Source organism: Nannospalax galili, unplaced genomic scaffold (genome assembly GCF_000622305.1).
Source record: "Nannospalax galili isolate Female #2095 unplaced genomic scaffold, S.galili_v1.0 scaffold153, whole genome shotgun sequence".
Taxonomy (NCBI): Eukaryota; Metazoa; Chordata; class Mammalia; order Rodentia; family Spalacidae; genus Nannospalax; species Nannospalax galili.
In genome coordinates, this window is record NW_008333469.1 from 379,963 (window position 1) to 397,631 (window position 17,669).

The 17,669-nt window shown below is 38.6% G+C and overlaps 1 protein-coding gene across 2 annotated transcripts in view; it reads right to left on the reverse strand.

Moving 5' to 3' along the window:
- The window catches only part of Pkn2 (protein kinase N2), a 137,143-nt gene that overhangs the window by 67,926 nt on the left and 51,548 nt on the right, over positions 1–17,669 (reverse strand). For both annotated transcript variants that reach the window (XM_008828292.3, XM_029561198.1), the window contains exon 3: positions 1,229–1,383. In XM_008828292.3, coding sequence (XP_008826514.1) covers positions 1,229–1,383 — 155 coding nt within the window. The remainder of the gene's footprint in view (positions 1–1,228; positions 1,384–17,669) is intronic.

Below are 17,669 nucleotides of genomic sequence, written 5' to 3' on the forward strand. Positions count from 1 at the left end.
GAGATTAGATAGGTAGATTTTATAATAAATACATCTTAGATTTCTAGAATCATAAAAACTATAAAACCCTATGTTGGAAAGAACATTCAGGATACAGGACTCAGGGGTTCCCAACCTTTTATTTCTGTTACGTTAATCCTACAAGGATATGTTCTCATTACTAATAGTTGCTCTACCAAACACTGAGTTTCACATGGGAGGTATACTGAATTCCTAAGAACCTATCAAGGTTAACTAACCAATGGTGCTGGAGTGTTAGTTTTCACCCATGCTTTACCAAAAACCTGCAGGTGGTGTTGGGAAATTCATTACAGCCTAAATTTTTTAAGGAATTGTTCTAGTTTGCTTTCAACTACTGTGACAAAACTTTCTGACCAATACCAACTTGGTGAGGAAAGGGTTTATTTGGCTTATATCTCCTGGGTCACAGTTCATCAGGGAGCCCAAGGTAAGAACTCAGGGCAGGAACCTGGAGGTAGGGGCTGGAGCACAGGCCATGAAGGAATGCTGCTTACTGGCTTGCTCCCCTGGCCTATACTCACTCAGCCTGCTTTCATATACAATACGGGACCACCTGCCCCCTATGGCATCACCCACAGAGGGCTGGGCCCTCCCACATCACTCAACAGCCAAGAAAATACCCCACAGACATGGCCACAGGCCAGTTCAATGGAGGTAATTCCCCAACTGAGGCCCCTCAACCCAGGTGTGTCAACCCAGCATTGACACTAATGCTATCCAGCACAGGAATCTTTCTGATTTGAAGTAATTTTATATTTACAGAAAAGATGCAGATACAGAGAACTCCGTCATGCCCTTTACTCATACAACCAGCTTTATGATTAACTGGGTTTTGGTAGAAAAATCAAGTTTTAGAATACTGTTTTTAAAAAAAAAATTGTTTCCATTTTTTTAGTATATTTTCCAATTTTGAGGCTACAATTGTCTCAGAAATCATTATAGATTGCTTAAACTCTGAAATTACCAACCCAAACCACAAAAATGTGACACTTAATGGAATTTAAAAGGATGCTTATTTATGGTGGGAGAGTTTCAAAAGGCAGGTACTACCTTGCTGACTTCAGCAAGGAACATGCAAAAGGCCTAAATTTTCTCTCCTTTCACCAATGGCACCAAACTGGTCTCATTACTGATACTGGGGTAACTAATTTTAGGGAGCAGGCAAACTCACAAAGATAGAATCTACAAATACCAGGGACTTACTTACCTTTGAAGACCCATTTGAATACATCTGTATCATGTTCTCTGCACCTTGTTTTACTTTGAGTTCTATATCCAATTGTTTTTGTAAGGCCATCAATCTATTGTTGCTAGTAGAACTACGAGAGTCACTATTTGGCGTATCTGGAGTCCTTGGGCAATCTGCATATAAAATATTATGCTAATGTTATTAGGATCAACTGCTGCTTGAAAACGGAATGTTTTGTATATGATCAAAGTATGTTATATGCATGTGTGAAAATGGCAAAAATAAAACCCACTATAGCATATAATATACACTATTAAACATTGAAAACCTGTAAGTTAATATATTCAAAGAATAAAGACCAGTTTGAAACAAGCTTGACATCACCTTTATGGGCTCTCCTTATGTTTATAAAAAAAAACACAAGAATTCACAAGGGCTGGAGAAATAGCTCAGTAGTTGAGAGCACTTGCTGCTCTTGCAAAGGACTGAGTTTCAGTTCCCAGCCTCAACCTCGTGGCTAACAACCAGCTGTAACTCCAGTTCCAGAGGATCACTGGCCTCTACTGGCCTCAGTGGGAATTGCATGCATGGGGTGCACTTAATTACATGCACACAAAACACTCATATACATAAAATAAAAATAAATAAATCTTTAAAACAAAAAGCATTCAACCCGCTCAAGCAAAGGAACTATTTGAGTTGCAGGACTACCTACTTTATAAAGCAGATTCACTCCCTATAGAATGACCACATTGGGTCTGGGCATGGAGGTTCACGCCTGTAATACCAACATTCAGGAGGGCAAGGCAGGAGGATTGCTACAAATCTGAGGTCAGTCTGGGCTACATAGCTGAGTATGTGCACAAGTGCAAATGCCCTCAGAAACCAGAGGTGCTGAATCTCTCTGTAGTTGGAGTTGCATGTGGTTGTGAGCTACCTGATATGGGTGCTAGGAATTGAACTCAGATCCTCTGCAAGGGCAGCTTGTGCTCTTAAATCACTGAGCCATCTCTCTAGTCCCATTACTTCTTTTATGTTAAATGAAAGCAATTTGACTAGTCTATTCATTAACTAAATTCCTTTCTGTTACATAATTGATAAGAGAATAAAGCATATCTAAATATTACACAAATTCCATTATGGTAATTCTTTGTAAACAGAACTAAATAAGAGTTCTTGAAATATGTTACTGGTATTAATTACTAATAAATTAAGTACATGCACACAACTTTCACATTTTGTTTTTTACGAAGAATATTCAACTACAATGAAAATGGCTAAAGGACATTGGTCAATTTCTATCAAAATGTAGTAGGGAGGGATAGAGAGATTAAAACATTTATGTCCTTGGTGACTCATTCCTGTCTAAACATTTAAACACTTGTCTTTAAATGAAATGAAAGCTGCCCACTTCCTATTTCCCCACAGGGCAGAGAATCAGAATCAATGCTGTGATGGCTAATCCTGGGTGTCAACTTGATTGGATCATCTAAAGCCGGAAGACACACCCTAAATGTGGGTGTTACCTTCTGATGGCAACCGGTATAAAAGGCCAAGGCAGAGGAGAACACCAGGCTTCTTGCTGCTTGCCTTCTCTCTCGCTGGTGAGTTCGTCTTGCTGCTGTAGGCTGAAGGCTAGCTGATCTTTAGGAATTTGTCAGACCTTCAGTGCCAGATTGAGACTACTGAGGCACCCAGCCTTGTAGACTAAGCGACTACGATTCTCAGCCTCTCCAGTGTGGTGCAGCCATTGTTGGACTACTCGGACTCTATTCTGTGAGCTAAGCTGATAAATCTCTATATATATTCATTCTGCCAGTTCTGTTTCTTTAGAGAACCCTGACTAATAAAGTGCAAAAAAAGGTGATGGGGAAAAAACTGTATCACAAGATAAATTCCTTGTACTTTGGGTTATCTACCAGTGACATGATTTGCCTTAAGCTGCAATGAAGTTCTTTGTCTCTGGAACATATACACAAAGTTTTATTACACTTTGGTAGAGACACTATTATACTGAAATATCCACTGATTTAAGCCTGTAAAATTTTAATAGTGTACACTGTTCTCAGCATAAGAAGGATTTTTCTTGTTCTGAATGAGAATAGTTGAGTTAGGCCTCTGGGGTCAGAATTTCAGAGTTAGTCCTGTGACTGCTACTTATTAGTGAGGTTCAAGTTTCCTTAGTCACAAAATGTTGGTTATTGTGAAGAGAAAGCCTGCACGAGCTTAGATCATACTAAGCATACTAACACACTAAGGGCTTAGTAAAATTACAAGTCAAGGCTCAGCTAAGTAACTTGGGTACCTGTTCATTTTTCACAGAAACTCACAAAGGTTTACAATACAATCTGGTTAAAAAAAAAGAAACAACAACAAACAACAAAAACAACAAGCCTGGCATGGTGGTGCATGCCTTTAGTCCAGCACTCGGGAGGCAAAGAAAGGCCAGCCTGGGAAGACCTACATACTGAGTTCTAGGCCAGCTGAGGGTACATGGTGAAATTCTGTCTCAAAAATCAAACAGGAGGGGCTAAAGAGATGGTTCAGTAGTTAAGAACAATGACTGTTCTAGCAGAGTTCAAATCCCAGCACCCACAAAGCTCCAGGGGATCCGATGCTCCCTTCTGACCTCCTTGGGCATTGCACAACACAGGTACACTTATACACACACAGGAAATATACTCATAAAGTAAAATAAATTAAAAAAATATATATTTTAAAAATCAATAAAACCAAACTATGATGGGAAGAAAAGTAATTTGCAAAGGTCACAAATGCAAACACCATCTTCTGGTGCATTTTATTTTATAAACTGCTCCTTTTTTTCCCAACTTAGCAATTAGAGAAAAGGTGTGGTCTTATGCCTGAATCCCAGCACTCAGGATGATAACACAGGAAGATCACAGTGAGGCTGAAGGCAGCGTGGGCTGAGGGTAGTATGGGCTATACAATGAATTCCAGTGTAGGAATTCCACAAAGTGAGACCCTGCTGGGGTGGGGGAAAGGGGGAGAGAAAGGGACTTTGCATGCTTTCCTACTTGCTACTGTTCTCATTTTGTCCTTACAGGTGACTGGTAATTCACAGCATTAGAAAACAAATGAAATTGACATATTTGTCATAGATCTTTTCTTCACAGTGAAATAAATTTCAAAACAGTGGTAATCAGACCTCTTCATTAATGTTCATTTCATTTTAAAAAAGAAAATTTGGGCCGACAAGATGGCTCAAATGGGTAAAGGCACTTGCTACCAAGCCCAATGACCAGAGTTAAATCCCCAGGACACACATGATACAAGGAGAGAATGATTCGTGAAAGTTGTCCTCTGACCACCAGCATACTGTGGTGCACATGTGTATATACACCTACACAAAACTATACATAAAAAATAAATAAATACATAAAATGTAAGAAAATTTAAAGGAAAATTTAAAAATACTTGTTTATAAGTGAAAATTAGTTTTCTAAACTAAGACTGTATTTAAATTACAAGGAAAAAAAAAACCTATATCAACTTTTCTTTTTTTGAGATGAGTTTCACTATTGTAGCTCAGGCTAGGCTAAAATTTACCACCTAGCCAGGCTGGCCTCAAACTTATGATTCTTCTGACTCAACCTCCAGAGTGCTGGGAGTACAGGCATGAAACACTATATCTGACATGAATTTACTCTTAAATTCACACTTTGCTACTTAAAAGTACATAAAAAAAATTTTAAGTAAGAAAATGGGTTTTATTTGGAGGGTGGAGAAATAATGCATACTTCTAATCTTCTAAACATCATCATATAATTTAATGATATACAAATTTGGTTTAATGTTTGTATATCAGAAGTTTTGTTAATTTAAGTTACAGGAGACAAATCATCAGAAGTTAGGCAAATGAAATCATAGTGTCTTATGAACACTAACTGGTGGTTTGAAAGAGAATGTCCTCAATGGTCTTCAAGTATTTGAACAGTTTATCCCCAGTTGGTGGCCCCCATCACTGGGGGTGGGCTTTAAGAGTTCTTAAGTCTTGCAAGATTTCCAGTCTCTCTCTGTTTCCTGTGCCTGCTTGAAGATGTGAGCGCACAGCTTTCTGCTCTGGCCACTTTGCTGACATCCTTCCCCACCATTATGGATTCTCCCCTGGAACCACAAGCCAAATAAACTCCTCCTTCTCTAAGTTGCCTTGGTCACGGTGTCTTATACCACAATAAAAGTAACTAATACACTAACCAACATAAACTGCTATGTTTCTTGAAATTTTTATTTTATGTGTTTTACCTGAATGTATGTAAGTGTACCTAGGTTATACAATACCTGCAGAGGCCAGAAAAGGGTATCAGATCCCCTGGAACTTGAGTCACAGACAGCTGTTAGCTACCATATGGGTGCTGGGAACTGAACGTGGGTCCTCTGCAAGAGAAGCCAGTGCTCTTCAGCCAAGCCATCTCTCCAGCACAAATTACTGTTTTAAGATGTCGGACAGTAGACAGGACTAATTCTTTCACTGAAATATTTTTTAATGACATCTCTACCAGATAAACACTCAACTCCAACTAGGCATTAAAGGTTCCCAAGCTGACCTTCCACTGCTATTTTCTGTCAAATTCTATGCTCAGTTAAAATTTCCTGATGCTTCACAGAGAAATGAAATGCACTCCTCCATACTACCAATAACTTAAACATCACTTTCTCCAGGACATTTTCCATAGTACCCCTCAGTCTAATTGGATACCTATTCTAATGTCTTGAAAATATACTTTGTTTCCTCACTGAAATATTATACAGTATTACAATGGTTTATTTTTAATTCAGTTCTCCTTTGTTCTTATCTACAGTAATGGATAAGATTAATAGCAAATCAGAAACAAAAAAATTAGGTTAGCACTGAAAAATTAATTAAAAATTTTACGAAGGGGAAGAAATAGAAAACAATCCAAATATACTTTAATGTGTTTGGGATAGAAAATTACAAAATGATGAAGACATTATGTAAGGAACCAATGATTACAAAGTTTTTAGGACTAGTGAGAGATACAATACAAGGATTCAAAATAGCCAGTCAACGCCAAGTAGATACATATATATGGAGGAGACAGGGAAAGTAGAATTACCACTATAGTTTTTGGTAAATATGCATGCTGTACTCTAACTAAATCATTAATTCCAATGTTACTGACTTTTTAATAATATTCTAAAATTGTAATCAAAGAGGAGAAAATGCTAAAAGTATAAAGATATTAAATTACATGGGCTAGAGAGATGGCTCAGTGGTTAAGAGCACTGGCTGCTCTTGCAAAGGACCCAGGTTCAATTCTCAGCACCCACATGTCAGCCAACAACCATTTGTCACCACTGTTCCAGGGGATCTGACACCCTTCTGACCTCTGCGGGCACTGTATAACATTACATGCATGTAGATGTAGGTGATACGCTCACACACATAAAATAAAAATAAAAAAATATAAAAAGATAAATTACAAACAAGTACAATGGCAATTATTTAAACAAACAAACCAGACAAAAGATTGGACTGGCAAAAACAAATCAAATCTGGACTGGGGAAATAGCTCAGTTGGTAGCAAGCACAAGGACATGAGTTTGATCCCACATGAAAAAGCCTATTATGACAGCAGATGCTTGTAATCTCAGCTGGGGAGACTGAGACAGGTGTATCTCTGGGGCTTTCTAGCCAGTCAGCAAGTTTCTGGCCAACTTGAAGACTGTTTCCAAAGTAATGACACCAGATACCCTTGCACCCAGACCAGCTACATTCTCCTGATGTAGGGCTCACATCTACTCTGTTTAGTTAGTAGACCCTCCCCACACTATTCCCACTACAGCCTTTGGTCTAGGCCCAATCCCGCTTTTCTCACCTGAACCCTCCAGAATAGCCTCTTAAGACTAACCCCTGCCCAATGATCTTGAGCCCCCTGCACCCAGACCAGTTGCATTCTCCTACTCTGGGGCTCACACTCACTCCACTTAGTTATACCCTCCCCATGCTGTTGCCATCCCTGCCTTGGGCCTAGGACACCTCTCGCTCCTCCCACCTGAGACTGCCGGACTAGCCTGCCAAAAGAACCCAGACACTGGATCCCCATGGTCTCAAATTAGGCCTAGGCTCCTTCACTCTGCTGGAGAGCTCCTGACTAGTCAGCTTGCAACCATCCTCTCTCATAAATAAAAAAATCAAAAGTGAGAACCTGAAACACAGACTAACTATTCATATACGATCAGAAGGCAACCAAGCTATATCAACAACATAAAAAGAACCAAACTTCAACTAAACAAAGGCAGGCTAGAATTTCATATCAGACACACAACCAACAAAAGAAATCCATACGCCCAGACCACAATGCAAAATCACACACACACACAAGAAAATAAAAAACCAAGATAATGTCCCCACTAAAACCCACCAGTCCTACAGAAGTATACTACAAAGAGAATTACACAAAGGAACCCCAGGATGCAGAATTTAAAAGAATAATCATAAACATGATCAAAGAATTCAACTACTTTAAAGAACACACAAACAACTCAAAGAACTCAAAGAGATAGGAATAAACTTTTGACTGAAGCACAAGAAAATACGAATATACGGCTGAATGAAATAACAAAGACAATTAAGGACTTGAAAAGTGAAATTACAGGGCTGGAGAGATGGCTCAGTGGTTAAGTACACTTGCTGTCCTTCCAGAGGATGGGGGTTCAATTCCCAGCACCCACACAACAGCTAACCACTGTCTATAACTCCAGTTCCAGGGGATCTCATGCCTTCTTCTGGCCTCTGTGGGCTCTGCACGACATGGGTGCACTTACATGCAGACAAAACACTCATACACATAAAATAAAAATAATAATAAAATATATTAAAACAAAGAAAAGGGGCTGGAGAGATGGCTCAGGGTTAAGAGCACTGTCTGCTCTTAAAGAAGACCCAGGTTCAATTCCCAGCACCCATATGGCGGCTAACAACTGTCCATAACTCCAGTTCCAGAGGAATCTGACACTCTCTTCTGAACTCCACAGGCACTGCATGACACAGATGTACTTACCTACAGGCAACCAATACACACATATACATAAAATAAAAACAATATATTTTTAAAAAAGAAAAGAGAATTCATAAGAGATGGAAATATTGAAACTCAAGCTAAAATGAAGATGGAACTGAAAAACTAATAAGGCAATTTGAAAAGACAGGACAAAGTCTCACAAGCCGATTGAATGAAATGGAAAAAATATGAAGAATGAAGAACAAAGTTGAAGAACTGGACTGCTCAAGCAAATAATATGAAAAAAATTTAAAGTACAGGAATGGAATATGCAGGAAACGTGGGACACCATGAAAAGACAAAATCTATGCATCATAGGAATATAGGAAGGAAAAAAAAAAACTCAGGTCAATGGCACTGACCAGATCTTCAACAGGACTATAGAAGAAAACTTCCCTAAATTCTGAGTTTAAAGACACAGGCTAGTTGAATGGATTAAAAAACAAAATCCATCTCTTTGTTGAAAGGATGGAAAAAATATTCCAATAAATGGCACTAAGAAACAAGTAGGAGTTGCTATTCTAATATCTGACAAAATAGACTTCAAGTTAAAATTATCTCTCCAGCCCCTCAATGAGTTATTTTTTAAAAGGAAAGGGGGGCTGGAGAGATGGCTCAGCGGTTAAGAGCACTGACTGCTCTTGCAGATGACCTGGATTTGATTCCAGGCACCCACGTGGCGGCTGCAAACTGTCCTTAATTCCAGTTCTGGGGGAATCCGAAGCCCTCTTCTGACCTCCACAGCATTGCACAACAAAGGTGCACTCACATGCATGCAGGCAACACATTCATGCACATAAAATAAAAATAATAAAATATATATTTTAAAAAAGGAGAGGGATGAAGATGAGAGAGGGGCATGTTGTGGGGATCCAAAGGAGTGTTGAAAGGGTGGAGTAGGGAGTGGTACATGGTCATATTACATTGTATACATGTATAAAATTCCCAAGGAATACTTTTTAGTTAAATTTTTGCAACTTTCATACAATATATTTAGAGCCCCTCTCCTATCCACAAATCCTCTTACTACTCCCTGCACAATTAAATGTTATAGGCCTCTAATAAGGCCTACAGAGTCTCATTTGTATTCCCAAATGTTCTTCATTGTTGGAGCCATTCTCTGGAGCCTAGTTAACCTCTGACTCTTCCACCTCCCAGCAGTCACTGGTTGCCAACAGTTCCTCAGGTTGGGTTGGGGTTTCTTACCCACTTCACCATCTATGCTGGGATTTTTTTCTGGTTTGAGCTTACATGGGACTTGTGCATGCTGTCACCAATGCTGTGAGTTCATATTAAGCTGACCAGCTACCTGGAAAACTCTATTTCCTGAGGTCATACACCACCTCTTGGAAGGGGAAAGATGGTATTACATTGTATGCATGTATGAAATTCTCAAAGAACAAATTTTTAAAAAAGATTTCATTTATGTTAATGCAACATGAAATAAACATACTAAATATGGGGCTGGGGAGATGGCTCAGCAGTTAAGAGCACTGACTACTCTTGCAGAAGATCCAGGTTCGATTCCCAGCACCCACATGGCAGCCACGAACCGTCCTTGACTCCAGTTCCAGGGGATCTGAAGCCCTCTTCTAACCTCTGTGAAATTGCACAACACGGGTGCACTCACATATATACAGGCAATACACTCATACATATGAAATAAAAAATAAAATATTAAAGAACATACTAAATATATAAAATTGAGAAGTATAAAAAGAATGGGAAACAATGAATAGATTTAATACTAAGATTACTAAAACAAAAATTCAAATACTACAAACAAACAGAAACGAGAAACACAATATATGTGACTAAGACCAAACAACACAGGTACACAGGTATAGTATTAGCAAAATGAAGAAAGACTTGAAGAAATCATTGTGCAACTAACTGGAGTGCCAAAGACAGATGTAGAAGGAATGTTCTAAAGGGGAGATGGTTTAGCAGTTAAGAGCACCCTCATGGTGGCCAACTAGCATCCAATAACTCCAGTTCCATGGGATCTGACAACCTCTTTTGGTCTCTGTGGGCACTGCATGCACAGGTGTACTTACATACATGCAGGTAAAACACTCATACACATAAAATATAAATGAGCTGGGCATGGTGGCACACGCCTGTAGCCCCAGCACTTGGGAGGCAGAGGCAGGTGGATCTCTGAGTTCGAGGCCAACCTGGTCTACATAGTAAGTTTCAGGTCAGCTGGGGCTACAGGGAGACTCTGTCTCAAAAAGACCCCCCCCAAAATATATATATACATATACATAAATAATAAAATTATATTATATTAAAAAAAAAGACGACTTGCAGGAGCAATATTCAGAGACAAAGGCTTGGATGAAAGACACAATTCTTAAATCAGGAAACCCAACAAATCTTTAGTAGGTCAAATAAAAGAAATCCACACTATAATACCCAAAATGTAGAATGAAGAAGACAAAAGAACGATCTTACTAAGAACCTAGGAAGAAAGGGCAATTTGGCTACATAGCTGAACACGTAGCTGCCTCATTAACAGCAGTGGGATCCAGTTGTTTCCAAGAGCTAAGAGAGTAAGTATCAACCTAGAATGGTTATCAGTGAGAAACCTTAGGAAAAAAAGAAAAGAAAGTATTCTAGAAGGAAGGAGTGAAGCACAAAGAAATGATCATCAAAAAAATAACAGAAAAACAAAGAGGTAAGTATAAAACACAGTGACTATACAGAACAGTAACAATTCGATCTCATTTGTAGAAATGAAGATAAAATGACACAATGGGACTGTGGACAACAGCAGCATGTATGAAGATTAAGGTACTTTATTCACTATATGCTATGGGAAGATGCCATTACTAATCAAGAGGGAATTCAATACATACATCACACATATAGCCAGGTATTATATAAAGTAATGAAGACAAAATAGTAACAGAGTTCCTTTTCTCAACAATCTGAGTCAGGCATATATAAAACTTATATTCTGTATGCAGATGTATATGCGTATGAATATAGGCATATATATTGAGTATACACACTACAACATTGTAATAATTTTATACTGCGCATTCATGCCTAGTATATTACTCACTTTTCGTCAGGGTGATAAAACACCTGATACTCAATTTATGAGAGGAAGGATTTATTTCAGCTCACTTGGCTTCATCACTTTCAGGCCAGGATGAAGCAGAAGATCATGGTGCAGCAAAGCTGCTTAGCTTATCACAGCAGAAAAACAGAAAGAGTAAGGGAAGGACCAGAGCTAGGGACAAGGCCCTAGTGACATACTTTCTATAGCCAAGTCCCAGCTCCTAGTTTCCACCACCTCCCAATCCTGCTATCAAGTCACATATACAGCAATGGATTAATTCATTGATTAGGTCTGAGCCCTCAAGATTCAACTGTTTCCAAAAAGGCCCAGCTCTGAACAATGCTCTGAGGACCAAGCCTTCAACATATGGGGGATGTTTACTTTCTAAACAGTAACACCACCTAGATTCTGTCAACCCCTATACACATACACATATATAGAGAGATAAAAAAGATAAAGCAAACCTGTTAGGGAGAAAAATTAGAATTGGGATTAATGGCAGAAGCTGAAGCAATGTACAGATGCCTGACACGCCACAAACATGTACTATATTTTAAAGAGAATGGAGACACACTGAAAACTTTAAAAAAAACCAATAGGATCAAAACTGTATTTGGCAGCTTGGATGTTGATGGTGCATACTTATAATACCAGCACTCGGAAGTTAAAGGTCGTCCTTGGCTACAATAGCAAGTTTGAGGCCAGCCTGGTATATAAGATCCTGCCTCAAAAAACAAAGCAAAACAAAACAAAAAAAACAATCAACCAACCAACCAGCTAGTCAAACCAACCAAATAAACAAAAGCCCAACTCCCCACTAAATACAAGGTTAAAAATAATGTTGGCAGCAATGTTTAAGTTGGAGTAAAGAAAAACACTGGCAATGAAGATGAGGGATAGATTGTAGACCTGTACAGGTCTATAATAGGTGGTACAATTGAGGCTTGGTGATTTACAGACTTGAATTGGATCCAGGGTGAAGGTGGCAAAAAGATGATGTCTGCTTCCCAGTGCTAGAAAACTTTTTCTTCAGATTTTACTTATATCCACAGAAGTTTCATGTTCTGAGTCAAATGAGATTACATGCCTCATATCGCACCTACACTTAAACTATTAAAGTATCTTGTTCACAAAATAGCCAAGAGAGGAACATACATACAGCCTATTTTTTCTCAAAAAAATATAAATAACACAAAAGGTTTGAACGTCTTCCAAGTTGTGTACAAGCACACAGCAATGAAGTGACCAAGCTAACGACCACTCAGATCTTAAATACTTTTGGTCTTCTCTTATAGTCAACTAGCTCCACCTTCAAAATTCATAAAGCTGGACTTCTACAGCCAGAGTGTTTAAGGGACAAAGATTTCTGTTACATTTAAAATAAGTGGGAGCAAAGACAGTTGAAATAAACCTAGTCAAATCTAAATTATTAATAAAAGTAATGTTTACTGAAGCACTAGTCAACCATTTATCCAATTCCTTAACAAGCTTCTACTTAAGAGTCTCTAAGTTATTATTCACATTTGGATTTTTACTTGGTGCTTACAAATTGATAGTTTAAAAATAAACTGCTCCAGAATCTTGTCATGTGTTAACTGTTTATACTTCCCGAGAAGTCCAACTTTCTTGTTTAAACAGATAGGCTTACCTTTTATAGCCATCTGGAACCTACTCAAAATGTGATGAAGCTTTCTTATTATTCATGGATGCTTAATCAGTTATTTTGTGTACTGAAGATGACCTTTGTCAGATATTAGCAACTAAAGTGATTTTGCTCAAATAGTTTATAACTTGTACCACCTCTGGTTAGGTTTCTTAATGCATTGCAAACAAGAGGCATAGATAAGATTGTGGGGTGCAACAACTTTTGATTAAGGTAAAATAAATCTACATATTAACATTTTTCAGAACTGGTATGCTATATTTTGTTTTTAAAAAACTGTGCACTTCATCTCCTAGTAAAGGAGATTTCATTCTCTACATAAAGCCCTGTACCTAAGACACAGAGGGTTTTCTTAATTGTCCTTTTCTTAAATTATCCTTATATGATTTTTTCTGCTTTGCTTCCTTTAATGACAATGATGTACAATGTCAACCATGACACGCCTTAGACTCACTAAAAAATACAAATACAATACCAAGTTACAGAGAGAATGCGACATAACAAAACTCTCATGTGTTGATGGTAAGAATTAACTATAGCCACACTGGAAAATATTTTGACAGCTTCTTATAAGCTTAAACACACTCCAGCACATAACTTAGCAATCTCATTCCTAAGTATTTATCAAAGTGAAATGAAAATGTTGGTTCATATAAAATTCCATTCATGTGTATTTATAGAAGCTTGGATGAAAACTGCCTAAAACTAAGAGCAGCCCTAACATCCTTGGTGAAGATAAACTATGATGTGGCTATACAACTGAATATTCAGAAATTTTAAAAAGATTACTGCTACATACATGTTGGATGAATCTCAAAGGCAATACATTAACTTTAAAAATTCAGTTTCTAAGGGCTGGAGAGATAGCTCAGCAGTCAAGAGCACTGACTGCTCTTGCAGAGGACCCGGGTTTGATTCCCAGCACCCACGTGGTGGCTATAAATTGTCCTTAACTTCAGTTCCAGGGGAATCCGAAACCCTCTTCTGACCTCCGCGGCACTGCTCCACACGGGTGCACTTACTTACATGCAGGTAATACACTCATACACATAAAATAAAAATAAAAAATATTTTTAAAAAATTCAGTTTCAGGCCAGGCGTGGTAGTGCACGCCTTTAATCCCAGCACTTGGGAGGCAGAGGCAGGCAGATCTTTGTGAGTTCAAGGCCAGCCTGGTCTACATAGTGAGTTCCAGGACAGCTGGGGCTACAGGGAGACCCTGTCTCAAAAAGATGAAGAAAAAAAAAAAAATTCAGTTTCTAAAGGTTATATATTTTGTTATTCATTTGATATGACTTTCTTAAAAATAAACCTGTAGTGATAAAGAACAAACCAGTGGTGGCTACTTAGTATAGAGTTAGAGGAAAATATAAATACAAGGGATGGCATGAGGGAGATTTTGGGAACAGCAGAGTCATTCTTTTCTCCCGTCCAGGGAATGGTGCCACTTAGTGAGCTGGGTTTTCAGATATAAGTTAAGGCAATCAAAACAATCCCTCACAGACAAGCCCATAGGTCAACCTGATTCAGGCAATCCTTTACTTGACACATTTCCCAGGTTTTTCTATGTTATGACAAGTTGATAATTAAAGTAACTATTGTGCAGATGGCATCCACCCCCCATTTTTTTAGTCATATAGTAACTTGGTTTGGGGGGGGTGAAGTTGAGAAGCAAAGAAGTCAAGTATTAAGGATCCAAAAACCATTCAATCTTGTGATTATAGTGATGGGGAAATGTATCAAGGGATGCAAAAAAGCACTGGCAGTCATATAGCCTTAGTGAGCTAACAATTCAAAATGCTTACTGAAAGGGAGAAGTTCAGTCAGGTATTATGATATGCCAAGGAACTATGTAGCAAATCATGCCACAGATTGCATACTTAACTTTTACTGCAGGTAAAATTTAATTTTCAGTTCCTTGCCACATTCAGATACACAGGGCAGTAACACTAAGAAAATTAAACTCTTACTTTTATCCATCCAAAGAACGGTTTAATATATTACACTTTAAAAAATTACTGAAAAAAATATAGCTACCTATTAGGAATTTACAAGAATTAGCCAAGATTTAACTCTTCAACCTAAAAACAAAACACAAAACTCAATTCTATTGGTTCTATACTAAAACAGCTTCCCTTTTGCATATTCTAGATAGTAAAGAAAATATTCACTAGATAAATAAGTGCAATTATTCACTGCATTCTGAGATAGAAACAGAAAACAAACAAAAACAGAGAACCAGAAAAATACTTCAACAGGTAAAAGAAGTTTCCTCCAGGCCTGACCTTTTTTTTCTTTTTTTTTGGACTTTTTTAGACAGGGTCTCCCTGTAGCCCCAGCTGGCCTGAACTCAGAGATCCACCTGCCTCTGCCTCCGGAGTGCTGGGATTAAAGGTGTGTTCCACCACACCCAGCCAAGCCTTGACCTTTTGATCCCTGGGATCTGAGGCATGTGCACCCACACTGCCTCATACACACACAGTAAATAAATGTTAAAAGAAAGATAGAGAGCTTAAAATATGTTGTGGTTTCTGTTGTTTGCTTTTAGACAGTAGCACAAGGTGGTCTGTAACTCACTATGCAGCCCAGTAGGCTTGCCTTGCACTCATTTAAAAAAATTTTAATTGAATTTTTGTGTATTTCATACAGAATATCTTAATCATCTTTATATCCCCTTCCTCACTAGCATCCTCCCATAGCCCCACTGGAATTCATACATTTTGTCATTTGTGTTAAGTCCTATCGAGAGTCAAGTTAGTGTTCTCAGACGTTGCTCAGTTCAGGTTCATTCACTGAGCCTATCTAGAGTCCCTCCCTTTAAGATCAGCTCTTCCTCATCCAGCAGTAATGAGTTGCCAGTAGTTCCTGACTAACACTGGGGCCTGCTGCCCATTTTCACAGTTTTGTGCTGGGTTTTTGTCTGTTTGAGTTAGCATGGGTCTTGTGCATGCTGACACCATTGCAGCAGGTTCATATGAGCAATGTCCCAGGAGCCTGTAGGACTCCATTTCCATATGATCATGTACCTCCTCCCTGGCTCTTACAATCTTTCTATCCCCTCTTCCTCAGTGGTCTCTGGGTCCTGGGTGGGTAGAGTCCTGTCCAAGGACCCACACTCTGTAGACTCTTATTCTCTATACTTTGGTCATTTGTGTCCTTTTGTGTTCATGGTCCTCCATTGCAAGAGGGAGCTTCATTGATGAAAGTTGAGTGTTCTCTCTACCCCTTGTTCCACTATGTTCCATGAGCCTTAGGTGTAGAGGTTGTATTGTACATGTGTCATTTAGGCTTGGGCAATTCACAGATAATCACTGTGTATGACCAGTCAGTTGTGGAACTCTGTAGTAATCTCTGTCTGTTGAAAAAGAAGCTTCTTTGATGAGTAGTGACTGGGTACTTGTCTATAAATATAAGGATCCATATTTTGCACATAGTAAGAAATTACATTTGTCTAGGGATGTGACAGTCTTGAGGTTTTCTCTAAGATCTATGACCTCTCCAGTCATGTGCATTTGACTATGTTTATAGTATCACACATGGGTTTCCACCATTGCGTGGGCTGTAAGTCCAATTAGGTAGCTGTTGATTACACCTAAGATAAAAGCGCTGCTACTGTCCCAGTTATAGTTTGCCATGCTGGCACTGATGTGGTTATTCTCCTGCCTCAACTCTCTGATTGTTGGGATTAGGGGCTGCGACTACCATGCCCAACATAGTTTCTTACTTTCTTCTTTAGTAATAATTCATTTAGGAGACCAAGACTCAGAAAAATAGTTCTTAGTACTAAATATTTCCTTTTGGACTATTAGGTGCTAACTAAGGCTTACATGACTCCACCTGACAGAGACCACTCACTGTTCTTGTAAGGCACATTTGGCCTCAACCAATCAATCATATATTCATAACTCCTATGTGGGGTAACAATAATATCCCATGAAAGTATTCTCTTGTCTTTCAAAAGTTATTTTACAAATAGTAATAACAATCATATATCTTTCCTGTACACAATGTAACATTTCATGCATGCACTAGGAATGTCCAAAGGTTAATTAATTAGCAACCTAGGCTTTAATTCTAGGTTGAACTTTTTTTAGATACACTATGCAAATTAGCAGATACCGTACTGTCTTAGTTCAGTTAGCATAATGTCTATTAGGTTTATCCATGTTATGAATGATAGCCTTCAGCTTTAAAAAGAAATTTATTTATTTATTTATTTATTTATTTATTTATTTATTTATTTATTCCACAGCTATCCTTGAACTCACTATGTAGACCAGGCTGGCCTTGAACTCAGCGATCCACCTACCTCTGCCTCCCAAGTGCTGGGATTAAAGGCGTGCACCACCACACCCGGCTTACTTATTATTTTTATTTTCTGTGTATGCATGTATTGCCTGCATGTAGGTAAGTGCACCCATGCCGTGAAAGGCCTGTGGAGGTCAGAAGAGGCTGTCAGATCCCCTGGGACTGGAGTTACGGACAGTTGTTAGCTGCTATGTGGGTGCTGGGATTCCAACCTGGGTCTTCTGCAAGAACAACCAGTGTTCTTAACTGCTGAGCCATCTCTCCAGCCCTATTTTTTATTTATGTGTATGAGTATATTGCCTGCATGTGTGTAACTGCAATGCCTACAGAGGTCAGAAGGAGGCTCGTATCCTCTAAAACTGGAGTTTTGGA